Source organism: Phascolarctos cinereus, unplaced genomic scaffold (assembly GCF_003287225.1).
Source record: "Phascolarctos cinereus isolate Bilbo 61053 unplaced genomic scaffold, phaCin_HiC Scaffold_3;HRSCAF=262, whole genome shotgun sequence".
Taxonomy (NCBI): domain Eukaryota; kingdom Metazoa; phylum Chordata; class Mammalia; order Diprotodontia; family Phascolarctidae; genus Phascolarctos; species Phascolarctos cinereus.
Window position 1 is genome coordinate 59,635,766 of NW_027555736.1, and position 19,566 is coordinate 59,655,331.

The 19,566-nt window shown below is 41.0% G+C and overlaps 1 protein-coding gene across 1 annotated transcript in view; it reads right to left on the reverse strand.

Annotated features, from left to right (window-relative positions):
• Window positions 1–18,547, reverse strand: part of PLAC9 (placenta associated 9) — a 33,068-nt gene extending 14,521 nt beyond the window's left edge. Inside the window, exon 1 of the mRNA XM_021006185.2 lies at window positions 18,256–18,547. Coding sequence (XP_020861844.1) covers window positions 18,256–18,310 — 55 coding nt within the window. The 5' untranslated portion in view covers window positions 18,311–18,547. The remainder of the gene's footprint in view (window positions 1–18,255) is intronic.
• Between the last annotated feature and the right edge of the window lie 1,019 nt (window positions 18,548–19,566).

The following is a 19,566-nucleotide window of genomic DNA, read 5'->3' on the forward strand; positions in this document are numbered from 1 at the left end:
CACATATCTTTGGATCCTTGAGATCAGCTCCAATGATTAACATCTCCCTTTTACAAATGGGGAAACTGAGTCTTAGGGAAGTAAGATGACCTGCCCAAGATCATTAAAAACCAGAGCCCATTTCTTGCTTTCAGGCATACTGGTTGTGTGGCCTTGGACAAGCCACCTAACCTTCAAGTGCTCCAGGCAAACTCTCTAAGACTCTAAGTTGTTGGTAAATGGAATATCATTATTGGAACTTGTTATATTAAACCAATGAAATCATAGGTCTGGTGTCACTTGAACACTCAAAAACTTTTAATGGGGGCAGCTAGATGGCACAGTAGATACAGCACTGGCTCTGGAGTTAGGAGGACCCGAGTTCAAATTTGACCTCAGACACTTGACACTAGCTGTGTGACCCTAAGCAAGTCACTTAACCCTGGTTGCCTTGCAAAAACAACAACTACAACAAAACAAACACAAATACAAAAACCAACCTTCAATGACTCCCTGTTGCATCAATGAAAATAAATGTGAAGAAAGGAGGCCTAACAGTACCAGATTTCAAACTATATTACAAAGTAGTAATCATCAAAACAATCTGGTACTGGCTAAGAAATAGAGCAGTAAATCAGTGGAACAGATTAGGTACGCAGTACATAGTAGTGAATGACCATGGCAATCTAGTGTTTGATAAACCCAAAGATCCAAGTTTTGGGGGCAAGAACTCACCCCTTGACAAAAGTTGCTGGGAAAACTGGAAAGAAAGCAATTTGGAAGAAAGTAGGCATAGACCGGCATTTCACACCACATACCAAGATAAGGTCAAAAAGAGTTCTCGATTTAGATATAAAGGCTGATATCAGAAGCAAATCAGGGGAGCACGGAAAATTTTACCTGTTAGATTTAGGGATAAGGGAAGAGTCTATGGCCAAACAAGAGATAAAGAGGATCACAGGAAGTAAAATGGATAATTTTAATTACATTAAATTAAAAAGGTTTTGTGCAAACAAAACCAGTAAAGTCAAAATTAGAAGGAAAGCAGGAAACTGGAAAAAAATTTTATAGCAAATTTCTCTGATAAAGAGCTCAATTTTCAAATATATAGGGAACTGAGTCAAATTTATAAAAGAGCCATTCCCCAATTGAGAAATAGTCAAAAGATATGAATAAGTAGTTTTCAAAAGAAGAAATCAAAGTTATCTATGGTTACATAAAAATGCTCAAAATCACTATTGATCAGTGATTCAAATTCAAATTAAATTCAAATTAAAATAACTCTGAGACACCACCTCACATCTATCATATTGGCTAACATGGCAGAAAAGGCAAATGACAAATGCTGGAGAGGAGGTAGAAATCTTGGGACACTAATGCACTGTTGATGGAATTGTAACCTAGTCCTCCCATTCTGAAGAACAATTTGGAACTATGCCTAAGGGGCTATAAAACTGTGCATGTCTTTTGACCTAGAAATACCACTACTAGGTCTGTATCCCAAAGAAAGCAAAGGGAAAGGAAAAGGCTCTATATGCACATAAATATTTATAACAGCTCTTTTTGTGGTGGCAAAGAATTAGAAATTGAGGGGATGCCCATCCATTGGGGAATGGCTAAACAAATTGTGGCATGTGATTGGGATGGAGTACTGTTTACTACTGTGCGATAAGAAATGATGAAGGGAATGGTTTTAGAGAAACCTGGGAAGGCCTATATGAATTGATGCAGAGTGAAGTGAGCAGAACCAAAAGATCATTGTACACAGTAAAAGCAATATTGTAATGGTGATCAACTGTGAAAGACTTAACTACCGATTAATACAATGATCTAAGATGATTCTAAAGGACCCATGATGAAAAATGCTATCCACCTCCAGAGTGAGAGAGAACTGATGAAGTCTGAATGCAGATTGAAGCATACTTTTTTTAAACTTTATTTATTTTTGTTGTTCTTATTTTTTGTTTTGTTTTGTTTTTGGCAATATAGCTAATATGGAACTATGTCTTGCTTGATTTCACATGTATAACTGGTATCAAATTACCTTCTTGGTGAGTGAGGGAGGGGTTGAAGAGAGGGAGAGAATTTGGAACTCAAAATTCTTTAAAAAATGAATGTTAAAAAACAGTGATTCTGTTGCCTCTAAGACAAAAACAAAAGCTCTTTAAGTGACATCTTAGGACTTCTGCAATCTGGCTCCAACCACACTTTATCCTTACCTCACATTACTCCTCTCTATGTATTTTACATCCCATTCAAACTGGACCGGTATTCCTTCTTTCATCTCCGTGCAGGAACACAAGCTGTTCCTGGCCTTAGACTATATACTCCCTCCTCTCCTCCTCCTCTTTGAGTCCCCATCTTCCTTAAAGGCTCAGCTCAGATGCTATATCCTTCCGGAACTTCCTCCCTCCCACCAACCACTTGCCCCTCACTTTAATGTCCTTCTTCCACTTACCTAGTATTTGCTTGTGTGTGTTTCTCTTTAGTAGAATGTAAACCCCTTGAAGGCAGAGTTGGATTTCTCTCTTTGAATCACTAGCACCTAGCAGTTAATATCTGCTTCTCAAGTTGTTGGCCCAACCCCTCCAGGGGCAACCTGGGATTTAGGAAGGACTGGGGATGAGAGAGGAAGCGACCGGGAAGGGGGAACAAGAGAAACAGTGTTTGGCTTGGTCTGTGATGTAACTAGTTGCAGCTCATTCCCAGAAATTCCCCAGACTGCCAAAGTTCCTCTAATCAAATGAGCTCAGAGGAACGAGAGGCCCTCTCACAATAACTTATCTCTTCCCACTCCTAGCCCAAACCCCTGCCCAGCAGATAGGAGCATTGGCTGCAAGTTATTTCTAGCATCTGGCATGGATAATTGCTACAGTCGACCTTTCCCCTCGCCCCATCCCCTCCAACCCCCACATCTCAGCCAACTCTCCCATGTTCCCCTGGCTTGGAAGGCCTGGATGACTCACTGATGAAGGGGCCCAGGAGCTAGATGAAGCAAAAAAATAAAAAAATAAAAAAAGACCAGACTTAGGACAGCTCATTTTCCTGGATCTCTGCTCCCATTCCTCCTTGTTTCTCTCCTTCCCTTTTCCCATCCCCTGCTGCCCCCCAAAGACTACACAAATAGACAAAGAATGAAAGTAGACATGCCAAGGAGGGTTTGGGTTTGTTTTTCAAGTCGTGTCTGACCCCCTCAGCTCGCCAAAAACACCCTGTTCTTTGCATGTCTGAGACCACATCCAACTTAGCTCAAATCCTCCTTAAGGGAAAAAGCTGTGGCTAGAGATCCTCTCTATATATACTAACAACACTAATCCCTTAGCTCCCCGTGTTCTTCATACTCAAAACATTTTCACATATATCATCTCATTGGGAAGGGAAAGGAAGGGAAGAGGAGGGGAGAGGAGAGGAGGGGAGAGGAGAGGAGGGGAAGGGAGGGCAGGACAGGGCAGGGGAGAAGGGGGGAGGGAATGAGAGGAGAAGGAATGGGAAGGAAGAGGAGGGGAGGAGACAGAAGGGGAGAGGAGGTGGGGAGGGAAGGGCAGGGAGGAGAAGGGAGGGGAGGAGAGGAGAGAATGGGAAAGAAGGGGAGGGGAGAGGGAAGGGGAGACGAGAGGAGTGGAGGAAAAAGCAAACTATATAAATATTAGTTATTATTATGATCTTGCTATCCCCAGCTATGTTATCAGAAGTAAAATTTGAACCTGAGTTCTCTGCCTCCAGAGCCACGACTTCTTTCTTCTGATGTTATTTTTAAATTTAGTTTAGATTTAGAACAGATCACATGAACCTAGATTTGGCATAAGAAGGGACCTTCTCAGTCATCTAGTCCAATTCTCTTATTTTACAGATGGGGAGACTAAAGCCCAGAGAGATTAAGGTCATACAGGTAGGAATTTGAACTCAGAGTCCAAATCCAGCATCCTTTTTACACACCAGGCTGCCTCTCCAGGGAGGTTTCCAGAAGAGTACCCAGCATCCCTGATTCCCTGGGTGCCTCCATTGAAGATGTGATATAAGTGGTCTCAAAGTTGTCGGGACTCCCTGAGGATGGTGCAAGGGCAGTTATTGCTGCTGATGTCTCCCATTTCTCTGACTCTCAACCCTTGACAGCAGTATAAGAAAGACAAGAAGACAGACAAAGGGAGAAGGTGTAGCAATGGAGTAGGGGAAGGTGTGGAAACTGTCATCTCCTTTGACTCTGGGATGGGGCAGGAATGGGCCAGCTGAGGTTTGTGATAGAGGTAGCAGATGGGCCACCAATCTCTAGAAGAGAGATGTGATATTCATGGGACGAAGGAAGGAAGGAAGGAAGGAAGGAAGGAAGGAAGGAAGGAAGGAAGGAAGGAAGGAAGGAAGGAAAAGTATTGCTTAATTTGTGCTAAGCACTGTGCTAATACAAATATGAGATTAAGACCATCCCTACTCTCAAGGAGTTTACATTTTAATAGGAAGACATAACACATAAGGGTAATGGTAGCCAAAAAATTTGTTTGGATTAGAGGCATCTAGGTGCCCCAGTGTACCGAGTATTAGACTCCAAAGACCTGAGTTCAAATTCAGCCTCAGACACTTACTATCCCTGTGACCTTGTCCATATCACGTAACTTCAGTTAATAACAGCACCTGCCTCCCTAGGGTGGTGGTGAGCATAAACTGAGGCAGTATGTGCAAAGCTTTTGCAAACTGCAAATGCTGGCATTTGTTATCTCCAGTGGACTCCAGGAGTATCAATTGATCTACACTCTCCAGAAACAGTGGTAATATTGATTTGGTTATAGATCCCAGAGCTAGAGGTGGAAAGGGCAGATAAAGGTCTCATTTCCAATATACGGAGGGAATTGATTCAAACTTATAAGAGCCATTCTCCAATAGATCAATGGCCAAAGGAGATGAACAGGCAATTCTTAGAGGAAGAAATCCAAATTATGATAAACATGAAAAAAATGATCCAAATCACTGATAATTAGAGCAATACAAATCAAAACAAGTCTGAGGCTCTGCCTCATACTCTTTGAATTGGAAAGGATGATAAAAAATGAAAGTCACAGTTGTTGAAGGGGCTAAAACAGGCAGCACTGGTGGAGCTGTGAATCAGCACAGCCATTCTGGAAGGCAATTTGGAACTGGGCTGCCAAAGTCACTAAACTGTATGTATCTTTTGATCTAGTCGTAACACTATTAGGCTTATACCTCCCTCCCCCTCAAAGGAATCAAAGAAAGAAGAAAAGAACCCATATGTCCCAAAAATAAATAAGTAAATTTAAAATGATAGCAGTTCTTTTTGTAGTGGCAAAGAACTAGAAACTATGAAGTGCCCATCAACAAGGGAAAGTTGAACCAATTGTATTATACGAATATAGTAGAATATTATTGGGCTGTAAGAAATTACTGAAGTGACATTTTCAGAAAAAAATTTGGGAACATATATATGAACAGATTCGGAATGAAGTGAGCAGAACCAAACAAACATTTCATACAGTAATACCACCACTGTAAAGAAAAACAACTGTGACAGATACAAGAGCAATATAATGACCAACCGCAGTGCCAGAGGACTGTTGATGAAGAGCTGAAGGGCTCAAGGTGTGGAAGGAAACATGAATCTTTTTTTTCCTTTTCTTTCTTTCTTTCTTTCTTTCTTTCTTTCTTTCTTTCTTTCTTTCTTTCTTTCTTTCTTTCTTTCTTTCTTCCTTCCTTTCTTTTTTTTTTTGTGGGGCAAGGCAATTGGGGTGACTTGCCCACGGTCATACAGCTAATGTCTGAGGCCAGATTTAAACTCAGGTCCTTCTAATTGAATTACCAGGACCAGAGCTCTATCCACTGCACCACTAAGCTGCCCCAGAAATGTATATTTTCCAACACAACACACACACAGAAATTTGTTTTGCTAATTGTGCTTCTTTGTTACAAGGGTTTGAGTTTTCTTTTTCCTGTGGAAGGTGGGTAAAGCTTTAAGGGAGAGGAGTGTTATCAATGAGGTTGATAAAAGAAAAAAAAAGAAATGTAGACCCATGGAAGGAAAACGCTGGGTTGGGTAACCTCAATGGTACCTTCTGACTCTTAAGAAGTCAATTAAAAATGAAAAAAAACCCCAATAATTTATTAACTCCTCTGTGCTTCTCAATAATATTAGCTTATAGGGGCAGCTAAGTGGCGCAGAGGACAGAGCACCGGCCCTGAAGTCAGAAGTACCTGAGTTCAAATCCGGCCTCAGACCAAACACTTGACACTTACTAGCTGTGTGACCCTGGGCAAGTCACTTAACTCCAATTGCCTAAAAAACAAACAAAAAACCCCAAAACAACAACAACAACAAAAAAATAATAATAGCTTATAGCTAGCATTTATGTAGTATCTACTATGTTCCAGGCACTGTGCTAAGTACTTTACAAATATTATCTCTTTTGATCCTCATAACAACTTTGTGATGCTATTATTATTCCCATTTTACAGATCCTTACAACAACTTTATGATGCTATTATTATTTCCATTTTACAGATGAAGAAAGTAAGGCAAACAGAGGTTAAGTGACTTGCTCAGGGTCATACAGCTAGCAAGTGTCTGGACACATTTGAACTCAGGCCTTACTGAATCCAAGCCCAGAGCTCTACCCGCTAGCTACCTCTGAAGGTCCTGGTAATACAAAGAAAAAACTATCTCTACTCTCAAGGAGCTATGATTCTACTGGGGAAGACACAGGTACATATTTAAATATATATCAAATAGATACAAACTAATTAGCAGTTGAGGGGGGGGTGTCAAGAAAGGCATCTTGTAGAAGGTGCTTCATGTGAATCTTGAAATTTGGAAAGCTGTAAGAACACTCATCAATACAATGACCATTCACGATTCCAGAGGACCAGTGATAAAACATGGTACCCATGACAAAAACGTGATGGCTTTTGAGTATGGAATATGTTCATGTATACGTATAGGTACGTGTATATGTTGTATCTATCTATTCATGTGTTTTGCATGCAATACATATACGCCCATGTCGAGATGTATATGGATTCACACACACATATGTGTACGGTCATGAAGGGAATTAATTGTTTGACTATACATATTTGTTACAAGAAATTTCTTTTTCTTTTTTTCCCCCAAGGGGGTGGGGGATGCAAAGGAGAGAAACTAGATTTCCATTCATTTTAGGGACAGAGTTGCTACAAATGTGAAATGTAGCATTCCCTTTCAGACAAGGTAACTGTATTATTACATTTACTTTGGTACAAGAGACCTCTCATAAAGTGAGGGGAATCTGTAAATGTTTGTAATGTCAAAAAAAGCAAAATATCTTTACAAAAAGAAATTAGGGATTCTCTGATGTAAAGGTGAGGGGATAGTACATACCAGGTATGAGAGACAGCCAGTGGGTAGAAGATGTAGTACCATGTATGAAGAACCCAGGGAAAACCAGGGAAATTCATTACCGAGTTCAGTTAGGGTTGGAGGTCAATTTCTGCCCCTAGGGCAGACTAGGAGAAAAGGGGCTCAGTCCCTTTCTCAATAATTTGCGCAGCACTTATGCCACTGGACTTTGCACAGAGATGACAGTCACTGCTGAGGGCAGAGTTCCTTCCTGTCCCAATTGCCTTCAGCCAAAGCTGCCTCTCTCTTATTTTCTCTTTCCTCTCCAGCTTCCTGGCCATTTGAAAATTGCTTATTCTGGGCTCTGTAGGCTGCTTTCTTGGTTTCATATATCTTGCCAGACATTCAGATTGGACAGCTGCCATGGGTGGGGCACCCTTGTTGTTCTAGCAAAAGGGAGGGAATGAGGCATAGCTGCAGCCTCCCATTATTCTCTCATTGGCTGCATCCTGTTAAAGAAACAGATTCCTACTGCTCCTCTCCTTTGCTTGTTGGACAAGCTCTCCCTGGAAGAGGAGACCTTAGTTCAGTCAGAAAGAATCCTCTCTGACTTTCCCAGAATCATCTCTACTCCTGTCAGAAAAAAAAAAGCACTCAAGTGTTCCCTTTGTTGTTATTTTTTAAGTCAGTTAGTCGTGTCCAACTCTTTGTGACCCTATTTTGAGGTTTTCTTGGCAAAGATACTGGAGTGGTTTGTCATTTCCTTCTCCAGCACATTTTACAGATGAGGAAACTGAGGCAAATAGGATTAAGTGACTTGTCCAGGGTCACTCTGTTAGTAAGTGTTTGAGGTCAGATTTTGCTGACAGCAGGGCCAGCATTCTATCCACGGTGCCACCTAGATGCCCTAAGTCCCCTTTATCCAGAATTAAATCATCTTCCAACAATCAGAATGCTTTCTGAAGCCCCGAATAAACAACAAAGATTTTCAAAATGATGACCCTTGGGATCTTGGGGATTCTGAGGTACATTTGAATCATCAAAGAAAAATTCACCAATAATCTTACTTCCTATGTTTCTGGCATCCAGCAACATCCCTGCTTATAATAGGACCACAGACATGGGCAGGACATTTCATCAGGATGAGTAACTGGAGACTTTTATCTATTGATTTTTAAAGGCAAACTCGACAGAGCAGTCAAAGGTCAGGGAAATTATTTTTAATTCATTTAACCAAAGAAACAACACCTTAACTAAATTTAAGCACAATGCTTATGCTTAGCATGATGTTTTTAGCTTAAAACTAGAGTATGAGATAACTAAATGAAAATGCAAAGCCACTTTTTTTTTTTAAAGACTTTTGGCAGTTCCTGGCTACCCCACCCCCAGCACACCTTGACTGGCCCACTTCCAGGTTCCATAAACTTTTCCCTGGATCCTCCTGCCTTAGAATATATTCAGTATAATTATAGTTTTATGGTTAAATATAATATCAGATGAGATAATATATATGTATGTATATATATATAGTGCTTTGCAAATCTTAAAAACAGCATACAAATATTAACTATTATTATTAAGTATTTTAACAATAATTAACACATATTTACATTGCTTTTTTTTTTCCTTTTTAGGCAATCGGGGTTAAGTGACTTGCCCAGGGTCACACAGCTAGTTAAGTGTCAAGTGCTTGGTCAGAGGCTGTATTTGAACTTAGGTCCTCCTGAGCGACACCTAACTGCCCCTGCACTGTATTTTAAAATCTAAAATGCACTACCTTTTCTCAAAGTATGTTTTTCGTTTTGTTTTTTTTTTTTGTTTTTGCTTTTTGGTGAGGCAATCCGGGTTAAGTGACTTGCTCAGGGTCACACAGCTAGTAAGTGTCAAGTGTCTGAGGTTGGATTTGAACTCAGGTCCTCCTGACTCCAAGGCTGGGGATTTATTCACTGTGCTACTTTTTTGTATTTTAATATACATTTTTGTATATGTCTATATTTAGCATACATATATTTATGTATGCATATTATGAGTGTATTTATGCATTGTATAGGTGTACATATACAGTATGTATGTGTGTATATGTACATATTTTTCCCTTCCAACCCAGTTGCTTTCAAACAGAACCAAAAATTGTGAGAGAGCCTGGGAGGAGTGAGAATGAATCCCTCTGGAGTCTCCAGGTCTGCAACCACTGGCTAGTTCTGATTCTACACAAATGAAATCATCATTTAGAAGCTGGGTATCCTGGAAAGATTTAGACCCAGGAGACCTGAGCTCTAACCTCAGCTCTGATGTTTACTGAGTAACCTTGGATTAGTCACTTAACCTCTCTGTGACTCTATTTGCTCATCTCTAAAATGGGGATGGTCATAGTAACATTGCCTACTTCACAGAGCTATAGAAAGGCAAGCTCTTTATAAACTTGAAAGAGATGTGAACTGCTCAGCACCTTTTGTGCTAGCCAAGAAAATGAAAACAAAGTAGTGCCCCAACAAGTGGAGAATGACTAAATATGTGAACATCATGGAATAGTATTGCTCCATTAGAAATTGGAAGAATTCAGAGAAGTATGAGAAGATTTATATGAACTGATGAAGAAAGAAATCAGTGGGACCATAAAACTAACATATCAATGTAAATCAGGGGGACCTCTGTAATTTTAAAAGCACTGTAATTAGGTTGTTTAAATTAATTGAATTAAATTTTAATTTTAACTTAAATTTAAATTTGTACAGTATAGTGAAGGACCATGCTTGAGTTCAAAGAAGAGATTCAAAAATACCCCCTCCCTCCTTTTTTCTATGCAGAGGTTGGGGACCATGGGTGTGGGACATTATCAGACTCTTTTGATACATTGGTCAGTTTTGATGAACCTTTTTTTTTCTTTGTTACAAGAGATGCAGAGATGTCTTATGGAATAGTCTAAGAAGTCTTGGGTCTGAATCCCACCTCTGATACATACTGATTGTGACCCTGGGCAAGACATTCACTCTCTCAGTGCTCTAGGCAACTCTGAGTATATAAATTACAGAGTAAATGCCAACCTCCATTGGTAGAGTGAGTTTCCTCACCTGGGAGTTTTCTATACTAATGAAGTGCTTGGACCAGTCCATATCCCTCTACAAGAGATGGCTGCCTTGGGAGAGGCAAGGAAAGGGATGTATTCAGAAGTGCAGGTTATATAAAGATAAAATATATCTGTAAAAATTTTAAATTTGAAAAAAGTATGCCTAATATTATTGCTTTTGGCTGAAAAAAAAGAAAGGATCAAAATTTCAATCTTTAGTACCTTTCTGTAGTTCAAGGGAGACCAGATGAAAAGCATCACTCCACACTGCAGCTATTTGGACTCCTGTACCCTACCTTTCCTCTTTGAGTCCCTCCTCCCTTAATATTTTAAGCATCAATGGTGTCCTGTAGCATAGGAATTTCTATTATCGACCTAGTCCTCAAATCCTTCCTCGTTTTAAATTAGTACATGGTCTTCATGAGTTACTGTGATCAGAAAAATTAGTGGCCAAACCACTGTTGATGAGCTCTGAACATAGCTATGCTGCTCCACAACCAGAGAGCCAACAATAGTCTCTTGCCATCCTGGAATGGGAACCCTTTGGCTTGGCAGAACCTGCCAAAACTTGTGTTCCCTTGGCCTAGACTTCCAGAACCCACTATCCCTTCCATGGCATGATGTGGCACCAGAGTAGGGCTTTAATGGAAGCCAAAAGAAATGAAAGCCACATCCTGATGGGAAACAGACCCCAATGCGTGAGGTGTAATAAGAGCCACATCCCAGAGACTGAGAACCATGCCATCAGAAACATAGACTCCAGCAGGGTCTGGAATTGGAAAGCTGGCACAGTCTATGAGAGACCTTAATAATAATAATCATAATGATAATAGCTAGCATTTATATACGGTTTTAAGATTTGCAAAGTGCTTTACATGTATTTTCTCATTTGATCCTCACAACAACCCTGTGAGGTGGGTACTATTATTATCATCCCTATTTTACAGATGAGGAAAATGAGGCTGAAAAAATGGTTAAATGACTAGTTTAAGGTCGGATGGCTAGCTAGTGTCTGAGACCAGATTTGAACTCAGTTTTTCCTAGCTCCAAATCTCACACTCTATCCATTGGGAATTCTATCTTGCAGTAAGAAATGCAGATGGCTGGATTTGAAAAAGCATTCTGTTCCAACTGTAGAATCTGAGTGGCCTCCAGTTAGATGCACATGGAGGCATATACACCAAAATATTTGTAAAAAGCCCTTTTTGTAGGACCAAGGAACTGGAATCAAAGTGATGCCCACTAATTGGGGAATGGCTAAAACAAGGTGTGGCATCTAAATATTACTCTGCAGTAAGAAATGAGATATATGATGAATGCTGAGCAGCACAGAAAGATTTACATACATTAATGCAAAGTGAAATAAGAGAGGTCTGCTCAAATGTTTACGACAGTGTAACTAGAAAACAGAAGAACAAAACAATTGAGGGTGAGTCCTGTAGAATTTTAACCATCAGGCTTGGCTCCAAAAAAGAGATATTAAGAAGGCAGCATAGAACAGCATTCTGGACCTTGGGTCAGGAAGACTTGAGTTCAAATATGGCTTCAGACACAATGTGTGATGGAGGGCAAGTTCCTTAAACTCCCTGTGCCTCAGTCTCCTTTTCTGTACAATGAGGGGGATGTATTTGATGGCCTCTATAGTATGTTCTAAATCTTGGATCCCATAAAGCCCCTCCCTCCACTTCTTTGCAGAGAAGGGTGGTTACAGGTGTGGAGCATCACATATACTGGTATACTTTTTTGATAGGTTGGTAAATCTTGCTAAAGTATTGTTCTGTGGGAGGGTTAGGGGAAAGGGGAAGGACCACATTGGGAAATGTAGATAACGTAAGAGAAAAAATAGCAATAAAAACTTTCAAAAAACCAGACAGGGACAACTTGATTCAGACCTCTGCTCCCCTTTTGCCTTCTAAAGGCTTTCCTGCTAATCTCTGCTAAGATAAACAGGGTGGGGTACAAAAGCAAGAGTCTGGTGACCTCAAGAATTCCAAATTTGAGTGTTCCTGATGGGAACCTTTCTGCCAAGTGCCCCACTTTCCACAAATACCCATTTACATGACCTCCCTTCATTTTGACTGGCCTGCCTGACTCATTGTGAACTTAGTCTAGGAAGGTCTGTCTTTCTGTCTTCATCTAAATATCAGTAATAAAAAAAAGCTTCTAGTTAGTATAAAACTCTAAGGTTTGCAAAACACTTTTTCGTTAATCAAGGAACATTTATTAAGTGCTTACTATATACTATGTATTGTGTTAAATGTTAGAAATACAAAGACAAAAGGGGCTACTAAGTGGCGAAGTAGATAGACCTATGGCCTTAGCGTCAGGAGGACCTGAGTTCAAATCCAGCCTCAGACACCTGAAACTTACTAGCTATGTGACCCGGGGCAAGTCACTTAACCCCCATGGCCTCACCAAAGAAAAAAAAAAGAAAGAAATAGAAAGACAAAAGTGAAAGATTCCTTGCCCTCAAAAAGCTTATATTTTAATGAAGAAACCACATGTATGTATATGAGAATAAACAGAATATATACCAGAGGAACACTTTCTTCATGTAACCCCAGCTTCTTCTGCCACTCACAACAACCCAGCCAGGTAGTGTAAATACTATTACCTCCCTTTGACAGATGAGGAAACCGAGGCTTAAAGAAGATCATTCCAAGTCAGAGTATATTGACATAAAGAAAAATCACAGGTGATCAAGGGTTCAATCCCAGCTCTGCCACTGACGAGACATTGGACCATTCAGTTTCCTTTGCCTTCAGTGTCCTCAATTGTCCAAGAAGGATACCTGTCCTACCTGCCTTGCGGAGGGATGTTGTAAAGATTAAGTGGGAGAACTAATATGAAAGTGTATTGAGAAGCGTGAAGGGGCTGCATAATTGTACCATTGTATCCTTATTGTTATTAATAAAAGTTTATCATTTGCGTATTAGAGTGTCAGAATGGAAAGAGGCCTGGGTTTGGAGGCCAAGGACCTATTTAAAGGGCTGTCACATGGAATGGATTAATTAACCTCGCTCTGTCCGACCCTAGAGGGAAAAACCAGGAGAAATGACAAAAGTTACAAGAGGCCATGTCAGCTTGATGCCAGGAAAAACTCTTGGTGACCCGTTCGGGGTTTTCTTGGCCAAGATACTGCAGTGCTTGGCCATTTCCTTCTCCAGCTCATTTTACAGATGGGGAATCTGAGGCAAACAGGGTTAAGTGACTTGCCCAGGGTCACACAACTAGTATGTGTCTGAGACTGGATTGGAACTCAGGAAGATGTCTTCCTGACTTTACCCACCGCGCCACCTAGCTGCCAAGTGTTCTACAAATATTATCTCATTTGATCTGGGGGTCTTAGCGGACCACAAGCTCAATAGGAGAAAATATTCTTTATTCCTCTCCAGGCTCTACTTCTGTTAGGACTTTCTGTACCACACCCCCATGAATACCTTCCCCTTCTCTTTTCAGTTCCCTTTTATGTGTTCTCTTCCCTTACTAGAATGTCAGCTCTTTCTAGGCAAGGAATGTTTTGTTTGTATCTCAAGCAGAAAGCACAGTGCCTAGACCATAACAAGCACTTAGTAAATGCTTATTGACTTGATTTGTTGACTGTGTGACCTCCTGCAAATCACTTCACTTCTCTGTTCTTTGATCTCCTCATCAGTGCAATGTTGGACTAGATGCCTTAGAGGTCCTCTCTAGCTCTAAAGTGATGATCCTATGACTTCTATGCTATGAGCTATACGCTGTTAGGTACTGGAGTCAGTCAAGTATTTATTAAGCACCTACTGTGTGCCAGAGACCATGCTACATGCTGAGGGTACAAAAAGAGGCTAAAGACAGTCCCTGCCCTTGAGGAGCTTACAATCTAAAGGCGGAGACAACATGAAAAAAAAACCACAAAAAACAAACTGTACAAACAAGCTACATGCAGGCTAAATAGGAAATAATTAACTGAGGGAAGGCACTAGAATTGAAACTAGGATTGAAAAAGGCTTCCTGCCCAAGGTAGGATTTAAATTGGGACTTGAAGGAAGTAGAAGGCAGAGATGAGGAGGGAGCGCATTCCAGGCACGTGGGACAGTCAGAGAAAATGCCCAGAGCCCAGAGCTAGAATGTTTTCTTTATGGAAAAACAAGGCGGTCAAGATGGAGGAACATATTATTTAGAGCCAGCTTCCCTCAACTCTTACCTGTCACAGCTGAGTTTGAATAATAGGAGGACCACATGATCAAAGCCTGATGTGAATGTCCTATCAGGGACAGGGAAGCTTTAAAGGGCTTTGCTTTGAATAGATGTTGGACAAAATAAAATCCGCACCCAGGTTATAAACCATGGACCCAGAGAGCGACAGAAATACATAACCTAAGGCAGTCAAATGGAAAGCATGTGTTGCTTCTTTGCTATTGCAAGACAGGCAAGAGAGTCACAGCTGGACTTGCAAAAATCATCATCTGGGTCCAAGCCACAGTTTAAAACAACTGAGATTCTGGGCAGGCAGCTGAGTCCTCAGTGACTAATGGAACATCTCTGGGGAGAGAATGAGGTCTGTGTTTGGGATGGGACCCCAGTGAATGAGGCATTGAGCTTAACGATTCCTTGGTGAAGTCCTCCATCTTCTGCCTTTCTCTTTTGAACAGAAGCTCCGTGAGGGCAGGGATCATTACGTTCTTGAATTTGCATCCTCAATGCCCAGCACTGCGCCTGGCACACCGCTGTTGATTGATTGTTTGGTTCATCATAGGTGGGGCTGGCCCCGGCAACAGAGTCAAAAATCTCAGAATTGTAGAACGTCAAGAGTCACAAGGAGTCTGGTACAAGCCCAATCTAAAGCACAAATCCCTGCTAAGGTCTCCCTGGTAGGTGGGATTAGTATTTCCAGTGTGGTTCATAGGGTTTTAGCTAGCAGGTAATTACTACCCAGGGCAGCCTCTTCTATTTTTAGATAAATGTAAAGTATTGCACTTGGAAACCAAAAACTTGGCTTCACACATATTAGATAGTGAAGGTATGGTTAGACAGCAATTAATCTTTTCCCATTTAAATAATAATAATGATAGCCAACATTTATACAGTGCCAACTTGTACCAAGCACTGTGCTAAGTGCTTTATCCATCTCATTTGAAATTAGGGTTTTACTATTCCCCAAGGGCTATAAAAATGTGCATACCCTTTGACCCGGCAATAGCACTTCTAGGGCTGTATCCCAAGGAGAAGATAAAAATGGGAAAGGGACCCACATGTGCAAAAATATTTATAGAGCTCTTTTTGTGATGGCAAAGAATTGGGAAATTGAGGGAATGCCCAGCAGTTGGGGAATGGCTGAACAGGTTGTGGTATAGGAATGTGATGGAATACTGTTGTGCTATAAGAAATGATGAACAGGAAGATTTCAGAAAAACCTGGAAAGACTTGTATGGACTGACGCTGAGTGAAGTGAGCAGAACCGGGAGAACGTTGTAACAGCCACATTATGCAATGACTAACATTGATAGACTTAGCCCTTCTCAGCAATGCAAGGATCTAAGACATCTCCAAAGGTCTCATCATGGAAAATACTATCCACATCCAAGGAAAGAACTATGGAGTTTGAATGCAGGTCAAAGCATACTATTTGCTATTTTTTTCTTCTGTTTTGTTTTGTTTTGTTTTGTTTTCTCTTTCTTGTGGTTCCTCCTATTGGTTCTAATTCTTCCTTACAACATGACTAATGTGAAAATATATTTAATAGGAATGCATATGTAGAGTCTATATCAGATTGTGTGCCATCTTGGAGAGGGAGGGGGAGAAAAATTTAAAACTCAAAAGCTTATGGATTGTTGATAAATTAAAATAAATTAATTTTTTTAAAAAAAGAATGAAGCTAAAAAAAAGAAATAAGGGTTTTAGTGGACGGCAACTTCAATAGGAGAAGGTAATTTGATGTGACAGTCAAAAACGTCAATGTGATCTGGAGCTGCATTAGTAGGGACAGAGCTTCCAGAAAAATGGAAGCAGGCATCCCACTGTCTTCTGCCTTGTCTGGACACTAAGGTTAAAATGGTCATTGTTAAACTGGAGAATGTCTGGAGGAGAATAACCAGGACAGAGAAGGACCTGGAGTTCGTGACATAGAAGGATCAGCTGAAAGAGCTGAGAACGTTTAGTGTGGCGATAAGAAGACTCAGGGAGACAAAATTGTTTTGGAAACGCTGTCACGTGGAAGAGAGAGGAGACTTTTTCCATCTGGCCCCAAAGAGCAGAACTGAAAGCAATGAATGGATGTTGCAAAGAAGCCCATTTAAGCTTGTTGTCAGGAGAAACTTTTGAACAATTTCAGCTGCCTCCGAATTGAATGGGCGACCTCAAGAGGTGGTGAGTGCCCTCTCCTTGATGGTCATCGAGCAGACGCCAGATGGCCACTTGTTAGGTATCTTAGGATGAAAATTCTTTCGTGTGAGAATTGGACTAGGGGCCCAGCCTAACTCCCAGAATCTGGAGTTCTGTTAACAATAGCTGACATTACATATGGTTTTGAGGTTTACAACGAACTTTCTCTCTCTCTCTCTCTCTCTCTCTCTGTCTCTCTCTCTCTCTCTCTCTCTCTCACAGACACACACACACTTTGTATGTATATATATATTTATATACACACAAAACCACACATGTATATACACATGTGTACACATGTTTATAATATACGATACATTACATATTATAATGAATAATTATGCCAATATATTATCTGCATAATATGTATCTATAATACATGTATAAGTTTATATGTATATTCACACATATGAATATAGGTATACACATGATATATATATATATATACATGTATAACTGGTCTTAACAATAATTCTGTGAAAATAATACTACAGGTAATATTTCTATTTTGGGATGATAAAACTGAGGTTCAGACTCACAAATTGAGTCAAGATTCAGAAACAGATTGAATAAGATGAAATTTAATTGGAAAAATTGTAAAGTTGTATGTGGGTCAAAAAGCTCACCTTCACAAGTACAAAATCAGAGGAGATATAACTAGACATCAGTTGGTTTGAAAAGATTTGAGAGTTTTAGTGAACTGTGAGCTTAATATGGCAGCCAAGGAAGCTATAGCAAACTAAGGCTGCATTAGAAGAGGCTCAGTGTCAGGTACAAGGTAATGGCTTTTCTCTGTGCACCCTGGTCAGACCATGTCTCACGTCTGTTATGGGTACCACAAATTAGGAAGGACCCTGATGGGCTGAATAGCATCCAGAAGAGAGCAAACAGGAGAGTGACTTGTCTAAGGCATGGTATGACACAGGGGATGGGTGTATGGGGAAACTATCACCTTATCCTTCAATTTACAAAGGCAATTTTCCTCTTGGGGACCCCAAAATGAATGTTTGGAACTGCAGCATGCTATTGGATTCTAGGTTTAGAATTGGAAGAGACCCTCTGGTTCAAGCCTCTCATTTTACAGATGAGGAAGCTTAGGACCATCAAGGTTAAATGCCTTGCCTAGGGTTGCACAGGCAGAGTCAGAATTTGAACCCAGGCCCTCTGACTCCAAAGCCAGCTTTGTTTCCATTGCATCGCTACTAGATGAATAAACAATGCAGACACCATTGGCAAGCCCTCAATTTCTGTATTGCCATTACATTTCATAACAGGACCCAAAGTTTGAGGTTTCCCTCCCAGCTGGGCTTTTGTGTCTCACACACAGACACAGACACACACACAAACACACACACAAATCACACACACAATCACACACACACAATCACACACAGAGTTCAAAATGACCACATTTTCCAAACCATCCCCAACAACCACCTCTTCTCCCCAGGCACACCGCCCCTCCTGGTGCCCTTCCTCCTCAAGGTTCCCTTTCCACACCTCAGCCCACGCTCCCCACACTGAGCACACTCACCAGAAAAGCCTCCCTGGAACACTAAAGCCAATTGCAGAGCCCAGATGAAGAGCATGATTTCCCAGTCTTCCCGATCCGGCTCCCACTCCCTAATGCAGAGGTGCACCCCTGTCAGAGAGGCGCAGGAAACCCTCCCCCTTCAGTTGGGGAATCTCCACCTCCTTCTCCTTGGGCTTTTATGAAGAGGTTGAGCCAGAGCACAGGGAGAAAATGCTCCACAGCCCAGCCAACATTCTGATGCTGTTCTGTTCCTCCTCCTTTCCTTGTTCCCAGGGCAAACTCACGCATGCACGAACATATACACACATTCACACACGCCCTTTAAGTTCCAGCGAGGCAGGCGGGCTGTCAGAGAGCCAAAGTTGCTCAAACTTGGAAGGCTTTTGTCCATCTGGACCCAGCCTGAGTGATACTGGGCGGCCTCAGAGAGAATGGGGTGCCCTGGCTAAGCTAGTTGTGTGACTGGGGCGGAGGAAACTGGTTAAGACAGGGAGTGTGGCATTTTCTCCCTTTTACTTAAGAAACAGTTTTTAAACTTTCTGCCCTGAAGGCATTGATCTTTCAGGTCCTCAAAAACTCTTTACCTCAATAAATTAAAAACAACTTCTCTGCTGATTCCAGCTCACGTACATCAATGTTCAGTGGCCTCTTTACTGCTGGTTGATTATAAGGGGACAATTTAAATAGCTGTGACTGATCTCCTCTGTCATGTACTCACCATGACATTCTCATCCATAATCCTAGGAAACCCTCTGGGACTTCAGAATATTCTATCCAGGGCTACTTGCAGGACAGGAGAATTCATAAAATACTAAAACTGGAAGGGAGCTTAGATGTCATCTAGTCCGATATTCTCATTTTACAAAAGAAGAAAATGAACTCTAGCTATGGGAATCATCTGTAACTCATGGGAATTTTGTTTTGCTTTCTCTGCCTTTTGAAATTCCCATGAACCCTGGAATGATTCAGAGGGGGCCAGGAGTGAGTTCAAAGAGATGTTTTGTGATGACCCCACAAGAAGAGAAAGGACATGGTATTAAATCCCTTTGGTACCAGAGCTATGACTTACCTCGGTTGGCCACAAGTATTCCCTGTGTGTGCCTCGTTACCACTGCCCCATAAGTTTAAGACTATTCTTAGACGCTGTTGGTATTTGAGAAAGAGTGTACCCTAGGTTTATGGGAAGAGGAGATATTTTGTAGCTATTATTCTCACTATAGCATCTTAGTAAATGACTTGGTTAATTGTATCTAATAATTGTTCATAGGAAGCATATGGGTGGGGGCTCCTGATCTACAGCAATAGAAGCCT